A 16,946-nucleotide genomic window follows, 5' to 3' on the forward strand; every position below is an offset into this window, starting at 1 on the left:
AAGTACCAGTCAAGTAATTGGGTTTCCCCTTCCCTTCAAAATTGCTAGCTTTGTATTAATATTAGAAAGAATGATTTATTTGAAAGGGCCAAATGATGTTCAGGAAGCTCGTTATTTTTCTGTGAACAACAAAGGGTTTCTCTCACACTACAGAGAGTAAAGTGTATGAAGCATGTGTGATGATACATGGTAATGAAATAGGAACATTTTAATGCATATCTACAAAAGCTAGAGTGAAATAGGTTGGGTATGATTTGTTAGATGTATAATGGGGTACATGGCACCAAGACATGAGTGCTGGAATGTGAGTAGGATGACTGGTATTTACTTTGATATAAGTTGTAATTAAAGCAAAGCTAGACAAGACATTATGTACCTGTCACTTTGGTGGCTCCATTCTGTATTGTTATTTGCAAGTAAGGTGTGGGCTACTACAAAATGGGAAGAACATCATTTGGCTTGGAATATCATTGCAAGAGCTTATCCGAAATGAGGTCATTGGAGAATGGAGCATAGTGAACGACAGGATTGCAGAATACTGAAAGCAAAAGCTTGTAAGGTTCATAGACAACAGGAAGACCTATACAGCTGCTGAGTGGTATCCAAGATACCAGAAAAGGCCATATTGATGGCCTCGACAATAATGAGAAGGTAATTTAGTTAAACTATTCGGGGCCCAGATGGAAAAGAAGTGTGCAATCAAAAAAGAACTGGAAGCCTATTGTAATAAGTGATGTGCAACAACATCCAATAGTTCAGCCAATACAGGTGATAATGTTAATGCTCTTAAAATGGAAGAGCATGAGGGAACTGAGAGGGATTTGACATTTAAAAATTGTGATGATATTTAATAGTAACAGTAATGTATTTTGTTGTTTTCTTGTCTTTCCAGGTTCATTGTTGAGCTATGTGAATCCATACAAATAAAGAATATTGAAACAGCCAGTCTAGAATTGTTTTCATCCCGTCCAAAGACCTTCCGAATCTCAGTTAGTGATAGGTAGGTATTCGAGCTTGGTTATCAATATGGCATCATTTTGGAACAATGCGCACGCACACAAACACACACACACACACACTCTCTCTCTCGCTCGCTCGCTCACTCACTCACTCACTCACTCGCTCGTATTGGTGCCATTTAAAAAAAGCACCCACTACACTCTGTAAAATGGTTGGAAGGGTATCCAGCTGTAAAAACCTAGCCAAAACAGATTATGGAACCTGGTGTGACCCCTGTCAAGCCGTCCAATCCATGCCAGCATGGAAAGCAAACATTAAATGTTGACGATGACAACGAGTAGTAGGAGGAGGTTGGCAGAATCCTTAAAAGTATTGGTTAGAATGCATTTTGGTATTTCATTACAGCTCTTTAATTTCTGAATTCAAACCTCACTACAGTCAACATTGCTTTGCCTTTTATCTCATAGGATATCAATCAAATATTGGGATTGATCTAATTGTCTATAATATCCCCTCCTCAAAATTAAATATTGTGCCACTGTTGAAGATCAACAATAATTATAATAGTAAATATATTTCCTGTTGGTCTGTATGTGGGTATAAAGGGATTGGAGAAGTTCAGGAAATTATAACTTCTGTTCTAAACAAAGGGGTTTCTGTATGTACCATATTTCAACAGCGGCATTTCAAGTACTTTTTTCCTTTCTATGTGCCCACTACTTTAGTTTTGAAGCCTTTAATGATGCTGGTAATGTTGGGTGTACTTCTCAAGTTCATTTTTACATTTGTTTCTAATTTTATTATAAACATCTTGCAGAATTTGTGGTTCTGTAAGAATGTTTCTTTATTTAAGAGGAAGACTTTAACATTCATACCTACATAGTGGATGAAATCTGAAGTTCCTCTTTCGGTTGTTTATTGAATGACCAATTCTTTGTTGTTGTTTAGTCTCAGGTCAGTCCTGAACCAGTAAATCTTTGATTAAAAACATCCTAGCTCTGATCATCTTGCATTTTATTCAGCCATGGTTTAGCTAGAACTACATGATCTCATATGTCTTTTTTTTTTCTGCAAACGGCACCTGTGCTGGTGGCATATAAAGTGGTTGGTGTAAGGAAGGGCATCCAGCCATAGAAAACCATACCATGTCAACCTGGAGTTCGGTGCAGCCTTCCAGCGTGCCAGTCTGGTCAAACCTTCCAACCCATGCCAGCATGGACAATGGGCAGTAAATGAGGATGATAATGTGTAGGTTGCGATTTGAAGGAGATTTTGTTGTTATTCTTAGTTAGTTGAATGACCACATAGAGGCTCCCTCACCTTGGTGATTTGGATGGGTGTAGAATCTTTAAGTCTGAAATACCTAGATTTGAGCACCTCCTTAGAGTATTTCTGGCTATGATAAATGTTATCAACCAAGAGCAGCAATCAAATCTCCTTCAAATTACTTCCTACTGTTTTGAAAAGAACCCTCTAAAAAAACATAGGACAGGCTAGATGATGTAGTCCTAGATATAAATAGCCCCCAATGTAGAATGGTCATGGCTGGAATGCATTACAGTGATAGGCCTATTTAATCAGGGCTGACTTATGGCTAACTAACAGTAACAACAAACAGCAGCTGCTTCTGGTCATTAGCTATTGTCAGATTCCACTTTAGTGATTTAATTATGTATAGAAAATACTGCTATAGTGACCAAATGCCATTTCCTGTTGTCAACTTGTTTCCAAGTAAAGTAAATATTTCCTCATGGCTGGACATGTTTTCAGGGAAGATTGAAAATGAACAACCTTATTTGTAAGACAGTTATGCTCATTTACAACCATTGGCTGGTTCAAAGACACACAAAGCACACATGCACACATACATATATATATCAATATTCAAAGCTTAAAAGCAGCGACTTGGCAGAATCATTAGCAACTCCAGGAAAAATGTTTAGTGGCATTTTGTTTCTCTTTACATTCTGAGCTCAAATTCAACTTTGCCCTTCATCCTTTCAGGATCAATAAAATAAGTACCAGTTGAGTACTGAGGTTGATGTAATCAAACTATCCCCTCTCCTGAACTCGCTGGCCTTGTGCCAAAATTTGAAATCAATATTATGAAACTTAGAGAGAATGGGTACTACTTGTATTTCTCAAATTAAGTAATAAGCAAAACTGTTAGTCAGGTGTTCAAATCTTTCCTTTGAAATTAGGTTGTCTTCTTCAGCCAAGTATGTAATTTTATCTGTCTTGGTTACTCAGCTTTATGTTGTGATATTTGTTAATAAAGGTTTTCCACTACGAAACTCTTTTATTTTACCAAATATTCTTGTAAATATTCAGATTTAGAACCAGCACCAAGTAGTTCCATGTTAAAATAGGCAAAAAAATAAAAACTATAAAAAACAAACAAAATAATTATTTACACTGTGATTGCTTTATTTTAAACTAGAACACTGTTTTCTAATAATGCAACTTAGTTAATGTTGAAACGTAAACTGATATCGAATTTATTTTGTTTTATACTTTCAGATACCCCATTAAAGAGTGGCAGCTATTAGGTACATTTGAATCAACTGAAGAACGAACAATTCATAAGTATCAAATAACAGAGGAAAATTATTCCAAATTTGTCAAGGTAGACATACTTGATCACTATGGCGAGGAGCATTTTTGTCCTCTCACTCTTTTCCGGTAAGTTCTAAGTTTATTCTTTGATTCTCTTACTTGTTTCACTCATTGGATTGGCCATACTCAGGCACTGCCTTCAAGAGTTTTCAGTTGATTGTATCAACTTTATTCATTTGTTTTAACATCTGTTTTTCCTTACTAGCATGGGTTGGATGAAGACTTATTTGAGGTTAGTGTTTTATGGCTGGATGCTCTTTGTATCATACACTCCCGTGCCGGTGGCACGTGAAAAGCACCATTCAAGCATGGTCAATGCCAGGTCTGCCTGACTGGCTCCCATGTCAGTGGCACATAAAAAGCACCATCTGAACGTGGTTGATGCCAGTGCCCCCTGACTGGCTCCCATGCCAGTGGCACGTAAAAAGCACTATCCGAACACAATTGATGCTAGGCCCGCCTGACTAGCTCCTGTGCAGGTGGTACGTAAAAAGCACCCACTACACTCTCAGAGTGATTGGCATTAGGAAGGGCATCCAGCTGTAGAAGCATTGCCAGATCAGATTGGAGTCTGGTGCAGCTGCTGGTTTTCCAGACCTCAGTCAAACTGTCCAACCCATGCCAGAATGGAAACCAGACGTTAAATGATGATGATGATGATGCAGGATCACTTCTCAGTGCCACATATCAAGCACCCATGCTAGCACTATGAAATAGCATTGGTGCTGGTGCCATGTTGAAAGCACACAGTACTAAAGTGGTTGGCATAAGGAAGGACATCCAACTGTAGAAACCATGCCAAAATATACAATTGGTGCCTGGTGCAGCTCTCTAGTTCTTGTCAAACTATCCAACCCATATCAGCATAGAAATTGGGTGTTAAATGGTGATGATGATATCTTAAAAAGCTTTTGCACCTTGCATATCCTAATGATCTTTTATCTTCAAATTAGCATCTATGTAGGAATTGTTTTGGCATCATGTGATGGTGGTAAATGAGTATGACTGTCATACAATCAAGGAGTCATATAACTGGTGTTTGGAAGGAAATCAGGTAAAATTTAATGTCCAGGTTAACTGTTTAGTCTCCAATCTCAACCATTTTCATGCACATCTATGAACAAAAGCATTCTAGTACCCTCTTATTACCATCAACGTTTTAAAAATTTATTTATGAAACGATTGGTAAATAAACAATCCTCCAACTCCTTGCCCTTTTCCTTCTCCATGAGGTAGTGATAGCTATTCCAAAAGTCCACCAACCAACTCCCACTACCTGTCTTGCAAGTGTAATAGTTTATTTACTAATCCTTTAGTAAAAATATTGACTGTCAATAATATGAATGTACCACAGTCTAACTTTGATTATACTAGTATTTCTTACAGGAGGAAGGAGAGGCTATGAAGACTGCAAAGCAGGGAATAATTGAGATTGGGGACTAAACAGTTAACGTAGACATTAAATTTTACCTGATTTCCTTACAAACACCAGTTATATATATGACTCCTTGATTAATCTGGCTAATTTTACTGAGAGCTGTTAAATTGGTGACTCTTTCTATAAATACTGTTTATGTTCATTTGAACAATAAGAATTAATGGGAACCTTTGTTTTTTTTTTGTTGTTTTTTTAAGATGTTGGCAATTAAATGTTTATGACACAATTTAAAAAGGCATTGGTGTATACAAGTTTTTATGTGCCATTACAAAGTATAACTGCTTTTGTTGCTTAAATTATCTTGTACAGCATTAATGTGTACAAATTGTTTTTTTACTACTGAACGTTCCAATTTTCAAACATTAAATAGGTGAACTTAAATGCTGTGTGTTTGAGAAACTTGCTTCACACTCTTCTTCGTCTTAGGTTCAGTCTCACTGTGTGGTACCTTGAATAAGTGGTTTATACTCTAGACCTAACCAAAGTCTTGTGAATGTATTTAGTAGACAGAAACTAAAAGAAGCCCATTTTGTGTGCGTGCTCGCTCGCTCTTGCCTAGAAATCATGTGATAGATGTAAATGAGCATCATTGTCATACAAGCGAGGTGGTTTGTTTCCAATCTTCTGTGAAAAACACGTCCGACTATGGGGAAATATTGCTTTGCTTGGAAACGTGAAGGTTGGCAACAAGAAGGGCCACAGAAAACTTACCCCATGCAAGTGTGGAAAAGGGGACGTTAAATGATGATGATGATTTATTGTTTAACATTCCTTTTTCATTTTATTTTTCATTTATGGTATTTTTCAGGGTTTTTGGTTTCACTATTGAAGAAGATATGGAAAGTGATGTTAACCAGCACGACGATCTCGGTAAAGCTAATTAAAATATTTTTATTTACTGTATTTGATTGGCATAAACAGTGCACAGGCATATTAGCTGCACCCCAATTTCTGTAGTATATATTCAGGAAATAAGTTTTGATGCACCAAAGCTTGTAATATAAGTCTAACTTCACATATAGGACCTGGGGTAATTTTTGCCACATAATTTTTGAAAAAAAGTGCATCCTATTTACCATTTACAGTATTTCTTTTAAAATTTGTTTTAGTCAAGAGGAAAGGATGGTCCTTTGAGCTTGGCAGATTCTGTTGTAAATATATTTGGATTTTGATAGTTAAATAAAAGAAGCAATACGAGTTTTTCTGTAGCTATAAATATATTTATTACATTCACTAAAAACTCTATTGAATTTCCAATCCACTCAGTGAAATGTTTAGATAAAAAGTCAATAGAAATGATTATGTCAAAACAATTGTGTGTGTGTGTGTGTGTGTGTGTGTGTGCATGTATGTGTGTGTGTGTGCACATTTATGTGTATGTATATGAGATGAACCCAGTTGTTTGCATTTACAAAAATGTTATCATGTTGCAATATATTGAACTTGTTCTTTTGTTAATGGATTCTAATTCACCTTTTATATTTCAGATGATGATGTACAAGATGAACCTCCAGTAAATTTATTTGCTAGTGCTAAAGGTGTGGATACTTTACCTCATTCATTCATTCATTCATTTCTCTCTCTCTCTCTCTCTCTCTCTCTCTCTCTCTCTCTCTCTCTCTCTCTCCACCCTTTCCATTTCCTCTCTCTCTCTCTCTCTCTCTCTCTCTCTCTCTCTCTCTTTCTCTCCCCCCTTGATAATCTGCTGTGCTAGGTTGAGCAATGGAAATTTCTTCTCCTATTCATTCTAATAAATAATCAAAAGATTTAAAATGCATAGACATGTTTGCATGTTCGTACAGATTAATTGTCAAATACATAAATGCGTATGCATACTTGATTTCTTCCATTTCTGGCTTCCACTTCCAGAGTATTTAACTTATATTTAATAACTCTGTGTGTATGTGTGTGTTATAATAGGATGCCAAATTTCCAGATTTCATCATCATCATCCACTGTTTTGTCCCCGTTAACGAGGGTGGCTGGATCTACCTCAATGCCATAGCCACTTTGCTCAGTTTTGGGCGTCCTTTATCAAACCAACCCTCCCAATCTCCTCCACCTTTTCCTCAGTCTACCTCACTTTCATGCTCTATTTAGTTCAAACACAATCACCCTTCTCAGAACATGCTCTTCATCCCTTCTCAACACATGCTCACACTGTCTTTTCTTTTGTCTGTCTCCAGACACAGTTTTAAGGTTGGTGAAGCATGTACTGACAACCGGTAATGAACAGGCAAATAAAGAGAATGAAGATGGCAGTCAGGCTGGTCATCCTGAAGAAAGTAAATCCAATGCAACGTCTCAGAAGATCAAGACTCCTAATGCTACTATTCCATGTCAAGGTAATTAATTCCTTTGTCACATTTATTCCATGTCAGAAGCTTTCTTCCATCTTACTGGCGTTCTAAATCACAAACCTACTTTGTTCATTGTTTTGTATCAGAGTGGAATTTCTTTTCCCTTTCAAAGGGGTGCTGAAAAGTTCTTGGCTTTGGGTAAAAGAAAATACAGGCGGATCAGTTGATTAGTATCTTATTTCAACATATTCCCCTCTCAGATCCACACACTTATTGCAGCAGTCCTCCAGTTTTTCTAAGCCCTGTAAAAGAACTTGGAAGGTTAGGCCTCCAACCAAGCCTTTCACAATACCCTTAAAGCCAGGAACTTTTCACCACTCCCTCATACACACACACACATACACGCACACACACACACACACACACACACGATGGGGTGCTGAAAAGTTCCTGGCTTTAAGGAAGCCCTGTAAAAAAACTCGGTAGGTTGGGCCTCCAACAGGAATTTCACAACACCCTTAAAGCCAGGAACTTTTCAGCACCCCCTTCATATATATTTACTGAAATATTGAGCTATCGTAATTTTCAGTTGTGTACTCTAGTAGTCTTTCAATTTAAGTCAACTACTGTTCTGTCCTCTCCACACTTGCTTCTTCTCTGTACTCCTTGATTACTTCAGCTGAACCCGCCCTGTTCCAAGCTTTGAGACCAAGTCATTGATTCTGAGTACATCTCAATGTGTTGCTACTTATCACAGCAATCCATGAGTCATGGTTTCTTTCCCTTCTCTCCTACCACTCTTGAAAACCCCTTTATATGATCTCATATACTGCCCTTCCTCCACTGACGGGGCCATAAAAAATGTTCTTTAACCCTTTAGCAATCAGATTTTTCTGTCAAATGAAATGCTTTTTTTATTCACATTGTTTTGAATTAACCATGCATTATCTTGTAGCTTGGAGATTTCAATGATGTGATTGTTTATTTTTACAATGACATTGTAGGGTATGCTTGATAGGCTAGATCTGGCAAGTTTGAACATGAAACAAGTAGAATATTTGGGTCTGATATGGCTGGATTGAAAGAGAGTGGGGGGGAAAGCAAAAGCATTCAACTGAACTGTACTGTTGACAGTGAATGTTCTGTCTTGTCCTGGTATTGTAGAAGTCATAGCATTTTCTTTTCGACAACTACATGAAAATAAAAGGAATTATTGGTTAGGAGAATCAACTATATTTTTGTCATTTGAAGCAGTTTCATTCAGGCAAAGTATCTTATTTATTTACAGAAAATTGTTTAAACGGTACTCTAAAGAACGCCACCAACACCACCTCCACCAATAGCACAGAGCTGCCGTGTGTACCGCAAGTAAGGTCAGTACTTTGATAAGTCACCAATTTCTTATTTCCTTTGAATTTGATTTTTGCAATTTTTAAAAATACTTTTTATCTTTTACTTGTTTCAGTCATAGACTGCAGCCATGCTGGGGCACTGTCTTGAAGGGTTCAGTCGATCAAATTGACCCCAGTACTTATTTTTTAAGTTTGGTACTTATTCTATCGATCTCTTTCATTAAACTGCTAAGTAATGGTGGTATAAACAATCCGATGCCAGTTGTCCAGTGGTGGCGGTGGGGTGGGAACAAACACAAAGACACACACACACACATTTATATACAAGTTTCCATCTACCAAATTTACTAACAAGGTATTAGCCAGTCTGAAACTATAGTAGAAAACACTTGCCCAAGATGAGACTGAACTTGAAACCAAGTGGTTGTGATGAAAAAAACTTCTTAACCACACAGCCATGCCTGCTCCATAAAATACAATACTAAACACATTTTAAAACTGATTCCTAATTTTTACCGACTATTTAGTAATGAATCTAGCGAAGTTCTTTATTGCTTCTATTCCCTGTATATCTTGCCTTTATTTGTGATATCAAGTGAGAAAGGAAGGCAATAAACCATTGATTTAGTGACCATATAATTAATTTACAAAGTGTTATATTATAGTTCTTTTATCATTATTATTATTTTTCTTGAACCCTAGGAGTCATAAGGTTGGTTACCCTGTTTTTATGATATCTAAGTGACCAAGATAACAACATTCCTTCTGAATGGGATGCAGGTGTGTTTCAGGATTCAAAACCAGCAAGTTTACTTGAGGGGATGGGGGCAAGTTGATTACATCAACCACAGTACTTGACTGGTACTTAGTTTTATTGACCCTGAATGAGATGGAAAGCAAAGTTGACCTCAGCAGCATTTGAACTCAGAACATAAAAGAGCTAGAAGAGACACCACTAAGCAATTTTTCTGACGTTTGTAATGGTTCTGCCAGCTGACTGCCTTAGCAACATTGAACTTTGTAATCAAAATTAAGATATCATAAATGAGACTGCCTGTGAGTAATTTTGTTTAAATTCTAAAATTACAAATTAAAATCAATTTGTGATTTCAGTTTTTCTGAACATATTGCAGTATAAATTAATGTAATTCACTCCCAATTCACATGAGAAAATATTATTCATACTGTTTTATATTTTGCAGGGTTAACGCTAGTACAACAACCAAAGCAATTGAGCCTTCTTCAGCAAGTGAACAGATACAGCCTTCGGTGCCTGAAGGTTCTGTCAGTCAAATACCAGGTAAGAATTATTTCTAATTTTCCTTGTAACAATTGAGACGTTTGGAAATTTTTTTTTCTCATTTTACCTATTATCTTTTGCTTGTTTCAAGTCATTGGACTATGGCCATGTTGGAACAAATCAAGCCCAGAATTTTTTTTAAGGTCTGAGACTTATTCTATTGATCTCTTTTGCAAAACTGCCAAGTTATGGGGACATAAATCAACACCAGGTGTCAAGCAGTGACAGGAGGACAACCACACTGATACACACACACTTGTGATGGGCTTCCACACAGTTTCCATCTACCAGATTCACTCACAAGACATTGGTCAGCCTGGAGCTATAGCAGAAGATGCCCAAGTTGCTGCCAATAGGATTGAACCTGATACCACATGGTTGCAAAGTAAGCTTTTCAGCCACACAGCCATGCATGCTATTTGAATTTCTGACTTACAAATCTTTTTATCTTTTTATTTTTTGTCTTTCCAGAAAGCTCTGTCCAGTCTCCCAGTGAAAAGTTAGTTACTATATTAAATGATGATGAACAGGTTCCAATATCGGACACAGCTTCAAATGAACCAATGGTAAAGCTTATTGAAAGTGAAGAGCAACACCATCCTGCTGTTTTAAGCAGTTACATCACTTGCTGTCTTACATGCCCTTTGAAAAAAACTAGTACCAAGTATTCTAGCTCTCGGTCTTTAAAATGTCAGTTTTTGAAGAGAGTATCTGCCATTGCTACATCATCCAAAAAAGATTCCATTTCGTGGAAGGTTCCTCTTGTAAGTAAAATTGTTGAGGAGCCGTCTGCAGCTCATACGTCTGACACTGATTTACTCACTCAAAGTATTTTGCATTCAGCAGATCGTAAATCTGACCAAGACATTGTTACACTAGAAACTGAAACAAGTTCGTCACATTCAACCAAACCTGCAAATTTAACAGTTTCAGAACCAACAGCAAGTCTCTATCCTAGCTCTGAAGTGCACACAGCTTTAAAAAATGAAAAAACTAAACTAACAGATCAGAAATCTTCACAGAGTTCTGTTGTAGCACAAGTAATTTCAAAGGATGAACATTCTGAGTCTGAATCTGTCTCAAGTTTACCAAAGGAGGAGGTGAATGAAACCAGTTTTGTCAGTGATATACCTTCTACGGAGCCAAAGACAGCTTCATCCAAAATGGCATCTTCAGGTGGAGTACCTGTTGATTTCCGGACTCCAGCCACTACACTTTATATCGAACCAAGTTCCACATCTGTAAAACAAGTTGAGCTAAATGGGGTCACATCCGAGCATTACGATTCCCATTTGTCCCCTTCCGATCTTTTATTTTCAAAATCAGCATCTACTGCCTCCTTATTAGATAAACAAGATGTAACACTGGGTATCAAGTCTGACGACAAAGCTAAATTGAAGGAAACTGAGAGTAACATCATCACCACTGCAAGCCTTCCTAAAAGTGGGGAGGAAATGGAGCCAACTGGGGCAAATATTGTACCCACAAGAGTCTCTGACTCTCGTTCCAAAGCCGTAGTCCCAGAGTCTTCATCCATATCTATTTCATCAATGACACCCGAAGACAAAGTGGTGAAGGCTGTGAATATCACTGACCCTAAGGTAGATAGTAAAGGTCGGCCTTTATACACATTAGTTCGTGTTGGTCTGCCACCAGCTGGAAAAAGAGAATCCGCTATAATGAGGCTGAATAACCGCATCAAAGCACTGGAACTTAATGTCTCCCTCAGTAGTAGGTAAGTTGTTATTAACCATAAGGTTTTCATTTCTTCAATCTGAATTCATTTCTTGTTGTTGCTGTTTAGGCACAAGTCAGCCCCCATTTGAATAGGTGTATGTGATCAAAGACATTCCAACCATAACCATCTTGTCTTTATTTTATTTTCAGACATGTACTATGGTCTGTTATATCTATCATAGATTTTTAAGACAAAAAGGTATAGTTTGAACCAGAACTTTGGTTGCTGTTTCTAGCAGTCAAAGGTGCAGGACCTAGTTGTTAGTGTATTGCACTCATAATTGTAAGATTAGGGTTTCAATTCCAGGGCTAGGTAGTGTATTGTGTTCTTGAGCAAAATATTTCATTTTGCAACAAAAGAATTTAGAAATTTCAAGAGAACATGAAATAATTCTTTTTTCAAACGATAGATCTCAAAGCAAATAAAGCTATAAATAAGAGTGCAAATATTGGTTTAAAAAACCCCTTGGATAGAAAAAGTCAGTCTAGCCATGAAATGCAACCCATGCCTTCTGTAAATATGATAGGTGTTCTACCATTTCACATTGCCCCAGTTCACTCAGCTGTTAATGAGTTCCAGCAATAGCTGGGAAGATAATGCTGAGATGGACTGATGTCCCGATCAGTGGGAAAAGCATTGTAATATCAATCACTGATATGCTATGGAAACCATATTAACCTTTGGCCTTATGAGTCCTCAGTCATGATAGACCTAGGTATTTCTAGCAGGCCAAGCAACCACATAGAGGCTTCTTCATTAGTTTGTTAATGAATTGTCTGAGGTAATTTATGAATATTTATTTCTTTATTACCCATGGTGGGGCTAAACAGAGGGGACAAACAAGGACAGACAAAGGGATTAAGTTGATTACATCGACTCCAGTACACAACTAGTACTTGATTTATCGACCCCCAAAAGGAGGAAAACCAAAGCCAACCTCAGTGGAATTTGAACTCAGAACAAAAGACAAACGAGATATCACTAAGCATTTTGCCTGGCCTGCTAACATTTCTGCCAGCTCGCCACCTTAGTAATTTATGAATACTGGTGGTCAAAAAGTGAATTTGTAAGAGATTAATGAAATTGCAGGAAATACCAAAGATTGCCATTTTTTATTTTGTCATTCTAAGGCATAAAAGGCTGACTTTACATATTCTGTAAATCTTAGACTTGTTTCAGTCATTGGCCTGTGGCCATGCTAGGGCACCATGTTGAAATGATTTAGTTCAGGGGCTATCAACTATTTTTTAAGTTATCGTTATAGATATTTAAGATCTATCTCCCTTACAGGGCTGATTAGAAATTGGCTGCCGGTTCTTCGCGGGCCCCCCCCCCTCTTTTTACATTGTCTGTCTGGACTCCTCTTCCTACTCCTCGACATGGCTATGCATACTTAAGCTAGTAACCTGCCTCACTCTTGATTCCGAATTCCTTTTGCCAAGTCTGTCCGTAAACGAAGTGATCCCAAGATAAGAAATCTTTGAACTTTAATTCATCCGTATCTCTATTTATTATTATTATTTATTAATTATTATTATTCTGATCCCCCTAGTCGCCACTCTGTTTACTATTTCAGCCTCGCCTCGTTTTTGCATATTCTGTATAATTCACTAGTTATCGTTATAGATATTTAAGATCTATCTCCCTTACAGGGCTGATTAGAAATTGGCTGCCGGTTCTTCGCGGGCCCCCCCCCCTCTTTTTACATTGTCTGTCTGGACTCCTCTTCCTACTCCTCGACATGGCTATGCATACTTAAGCTAGTAACCTGCCTCACTCTTGATTCCGAATTCCTTTTGCCAAGTCTGTCCGTAAACGAAGTGATCCCAAGATAAGAAATCTTTGAACTTTAATTCATCCGTATCTCTATTTATTATTATTCTGATCCCCCTAGTCGCCACTCTGTTTACTATTTCAGCCTCGCCTCGTTTTTGCATATTCTGTATAATTCACTAGTTATCGTTATAGATATTTAAGATCTATCTCCCTTACAGGGCTGATTAGAAATTGGCTGCCGGTTCTTCGCGGGGTTTCTCTCCCCCTCTTTTTACATTGTCTGTCTGGACTCCTCTTACTCCTCGACATGGCTATGCATACTTAAGCTAGTAACCTACCTCACTCTTGATTCCGAATTCCTTTTGCCAAGTCTGTCCGTAAACGAAGTGATCCCAAGATAAGAAATCTTTGAACTTTAATTCATCCATATCTCTATTTATTATTATTATTTATTAATTATTATTATTCTGATACCCCTAGTCGCCACTCTGTTTACTATTTCAGCCTCGCCTCGTTTTTGCATATTCTGTATAATTCACTAGTTATCGTTATAGATATTTAAGATCTATCTCCCTTACAGGGCTGATTAGAAATTGGCTGCCGGTTCTTCACGGGGTTTCTCTCCCCCTCTTTTTACATTGTCTGTCTGGACTCCTCTTCCTACTCCTCGACATGGCTATGCATACTTAAGCTAGTAACCTGCCTCACTCTTGATTCCGAATTCCTTTTGCCAAGTCTGTCTGTAAACGAAGTGATCCCAAGATAAGAAATCTTTGAACTTTAATTCATCCGTATCTCTATTTATTATTATTATTTATTAATTATTATTATTCTGATCCCCCTAGTCGCCACTCTGTTTACTATTTCAGCCTCGCCTCGTTTTTGCATATTCTGTATAATTCACTAGTTATCGTTATAGATATTAAGATCTATCTCCCTTACAGGGCTGATTAGAAATTGGCTGCCGGTTCTTCGCGGGCCCCCCCCCCTCTTTTTACATTGTCTGTCTGGACTCCTCTTCCTACTCCTCGACATGGCTATGCATACTTAAGCTAGTAACCTGCCTCACTCTTGATTCCGAATTCCTTTTGCCAAGTCTGTCCGTAAACGAAGTGATCCCAAGATAAGAAATCTTTGAACTTTAATTCATCCGTATCTCTATTATTATTATTATTTATTAATTATTATTATTCTGATCCCCCTAGTCGCCACTCTGTTTACTATTTCAGCCTCGCCTCGTTTTTGCATATTCTGTATAATTCACTAGTTATCGTTATAGATATTTAAGATCTATCTCCCTTACAGGGCTGATTAGAAATTGGCTGCCGGTTCTTCGCGGGCCCCCCCCCCCTCTTTTTACATTGTCTGTCTGGACTCCTCTCCTACTCCTCGACATGGCTATGCATACTTAAGCTAGTAACCTGCCTCACTCTTGATTCCGAATTCCTTTTGCCAAGTCTGTCCGTAAACGAAGTGATCCCAAGATAAGAAATCTTTGAACTTTAATTCATCCGTATCTCTATTATTATTATTATTTATTAATTATTATTATTCTGATCCCCCTAGTCGCCACTCTGTTTACTATTTCAGCCTCGCCTCGTTTTTGCATATTCTGTATAATTCACTAGTTATCGTTATAGATATTTAAGATCTATCTCCCTTACAGGGCTGATTAGAAATTGGCTGCCGGTTCTTCGCGGGGTTTCTCTCCCCCTCTTTTTACATTGTCTGTCTGGACTCCTCTTCCTACTCCTCGACATGGCTATGCATACTTAAGCTAGTAACCTGCCTCACTCTTGATTCCGAATTCCTTTTGCCAAGTCTGTCCGTAAACGAAGTGATCCCAAGATAAGAAATCTTTGAACTTTAATTCATCCGTATCTCTATTTATTATTATTATTTATTAATTATTATTATTCTGATCCCCCTAGTCGCCACTCTGTTTACTATTTCAGCCTCGCCTCGTTTTTGCATATTCTGTATAATTCACTAGTTATCGTTATAGATATTTAAGATCTATCTCCCTTACAGGGCTGATTAGAAATTGGCTGCCGGTTCTTCACGGGGTTTCTCTCCCCCTCTTTTTACATTGTCTGTCTGGACTCCTCTTCCTACTCCTCGACATGGCTATGCATACTTAAGCTAGTAACCTGCCTCACTCTTGATTCCGAATTCCTTTTGCCAAGTCTGTCTGTAAACGAAGTGATCCCAAGATAAGAAATCTTTGAACTTTAATTCATCCGTATCTCTATTTATTATTATTATTTATTAATTATTATTATTCTGATCCCCCTAGTCGCCACTCTGTTTACTATTTCAGCCTCGCCTCGTTTTTGCATATTCTGTATAATTCACTAGTTATCGTTATAGATATTTAAGATCTATCTCCCTTACAGGGCTGATTAGAAATTGGCTGCCGGTTCTTCGCGGGGTTTCTCTCCCCCTCTTTTTACATTGTCTGTCTGGACTCCTCTTCCTACTCCTCGACATGGCTATGCATACTTAAGCTAGTAACCTGCCTCACTCTTGATTCCGAATTCCTTTTGCCAAGTCTGTCCGTAAACGAAGTGATCCCAAGATAAGAAATCTTTGAACTTTAATTCATCCGTATCTCTATTTATTATTATTATTTATTAATTATTATTATTCTGATCCCCCTAGTCGCCACTCTGTTTACTATTTCAGCCTCGCCTCGTTTTTGCATATTCTGTATAATTCACTAGTTATCGTTATAGATATTTAAGATCTATCTCCCTTACAGGGCTGATTAGAAATTGGCTGCCGGTTCTTCGCGGCGCTCCCGCCCTACCCACCCCCACCACCAATACCGGATATCTCTATTTTGCTCCAACTATACCGGATGTCGTTTCTCCCACCATTATAGGTGTCTACTCTTTGAACCCCCCTCTTCAATACGCTATTTCACCATGCATTACCCCTCTCTCGATATCCTACGTTCTACTTGCCTAGAACCTGTCCTCTGAACCACCCCTCCCGCTGGTGCTCCCCTATATTTCTGCACCCCCACCACCACCATTATAGGTGTCTACTCTTTGAACCCCCCTCTTCAATACGCTATTTCACCATGCATTACTCCTCTCTCGATATCCTACGTTCTACTTGCCTAGAACCTGTCCTCTGAACCACCCCTCCCGCTGGTGCTCCCCTATATTTCTGCACCCCCCCCCATAAAAAAAGCACCATCCGAACGTGGCCGATGCCAGACCCCTCTGGCACCTGTGCAGGTGGCACGTAAAAAACACCCACTACACTCGCGGAGTGGTTGGCGTTAGGAAGGGCATCCAGCTGTAGAAACACTGCCAGACTAGACTGGAGCCTGGGGCAGTCCCGAGCTCTCCAGACCCCGGTCGAAACCGTCCAACCCGTGCTAGCGCGGAAAACGGACGTTAAACGATGATGATGATGATGATGAAACCCCTTTGATTATTTTATTTTATTTTTGGTG

General features: G+C 38.3%; 1 protein-coding gene across 3 annotated transcripts in view; it reads left to right on the plus strand.

The window, feature by feature from the left end:
- LOC115211685 (SUN domain-containing ossification factor) overlaps window positions 1-16,946 on the plus strand; it is a 107,458-nt gene that overhangs the window by 82,614 nt on the left and 7,898 nt on the right. For 2 of the 3 annotated variants that reach the window (XM_036505519.1, XM_036505512.1), the window contains exons 8-15: window positions 893-1,000; window positions 3,481-3,642; window positions 5,823-5,884; window positions 6,502-6,552; window positions 7,201-7,359; window positions 8,603-8,687; window positions 9,869-9,965; window positions 10,434-11,701. In XM_036505519.1, the coding sequence (XP_036361412.1) occupies window positions 893-1,000; window positions 3,481-3,642; window positions 5,823-5,884; window positions 6,502-6,552; window positions 7,201-7,359; window positions 8,603-8,687; window positions 9,869-9,965; window positions 10,434-11,701 (1,992 nt within the window). Of the gene's footprint in view, window positions 1-892; window positions 1,001-3,480; window positions 3,643-5,822; window positions 5,885-6,501; window positions 6,553-7,200; window positions 7,360-8,602; window positions 8,688-9,868; window positions 9,967-10,433; window positions 11,702-16,946 lie in introns of all 3 variants that reach the window. The other variant, XM_029780334.2, reaches the window with a different exon arrangement.

The sequence above is a fragment of the Octopus sinensis genome, linkage group LG1, assembly GCF_006345805.1.
Source record: "Octopus sinensis linkage group LG1, ASM634580v1, whole genome shotgun sequence".
In the NCBI taxonomy this organism is placed as follows: Eukaryota; Metazoa; Mollusca; class Cephalopoda; order Octopoda; family Octopodidae; genus Octopus; species Octopus sinensis.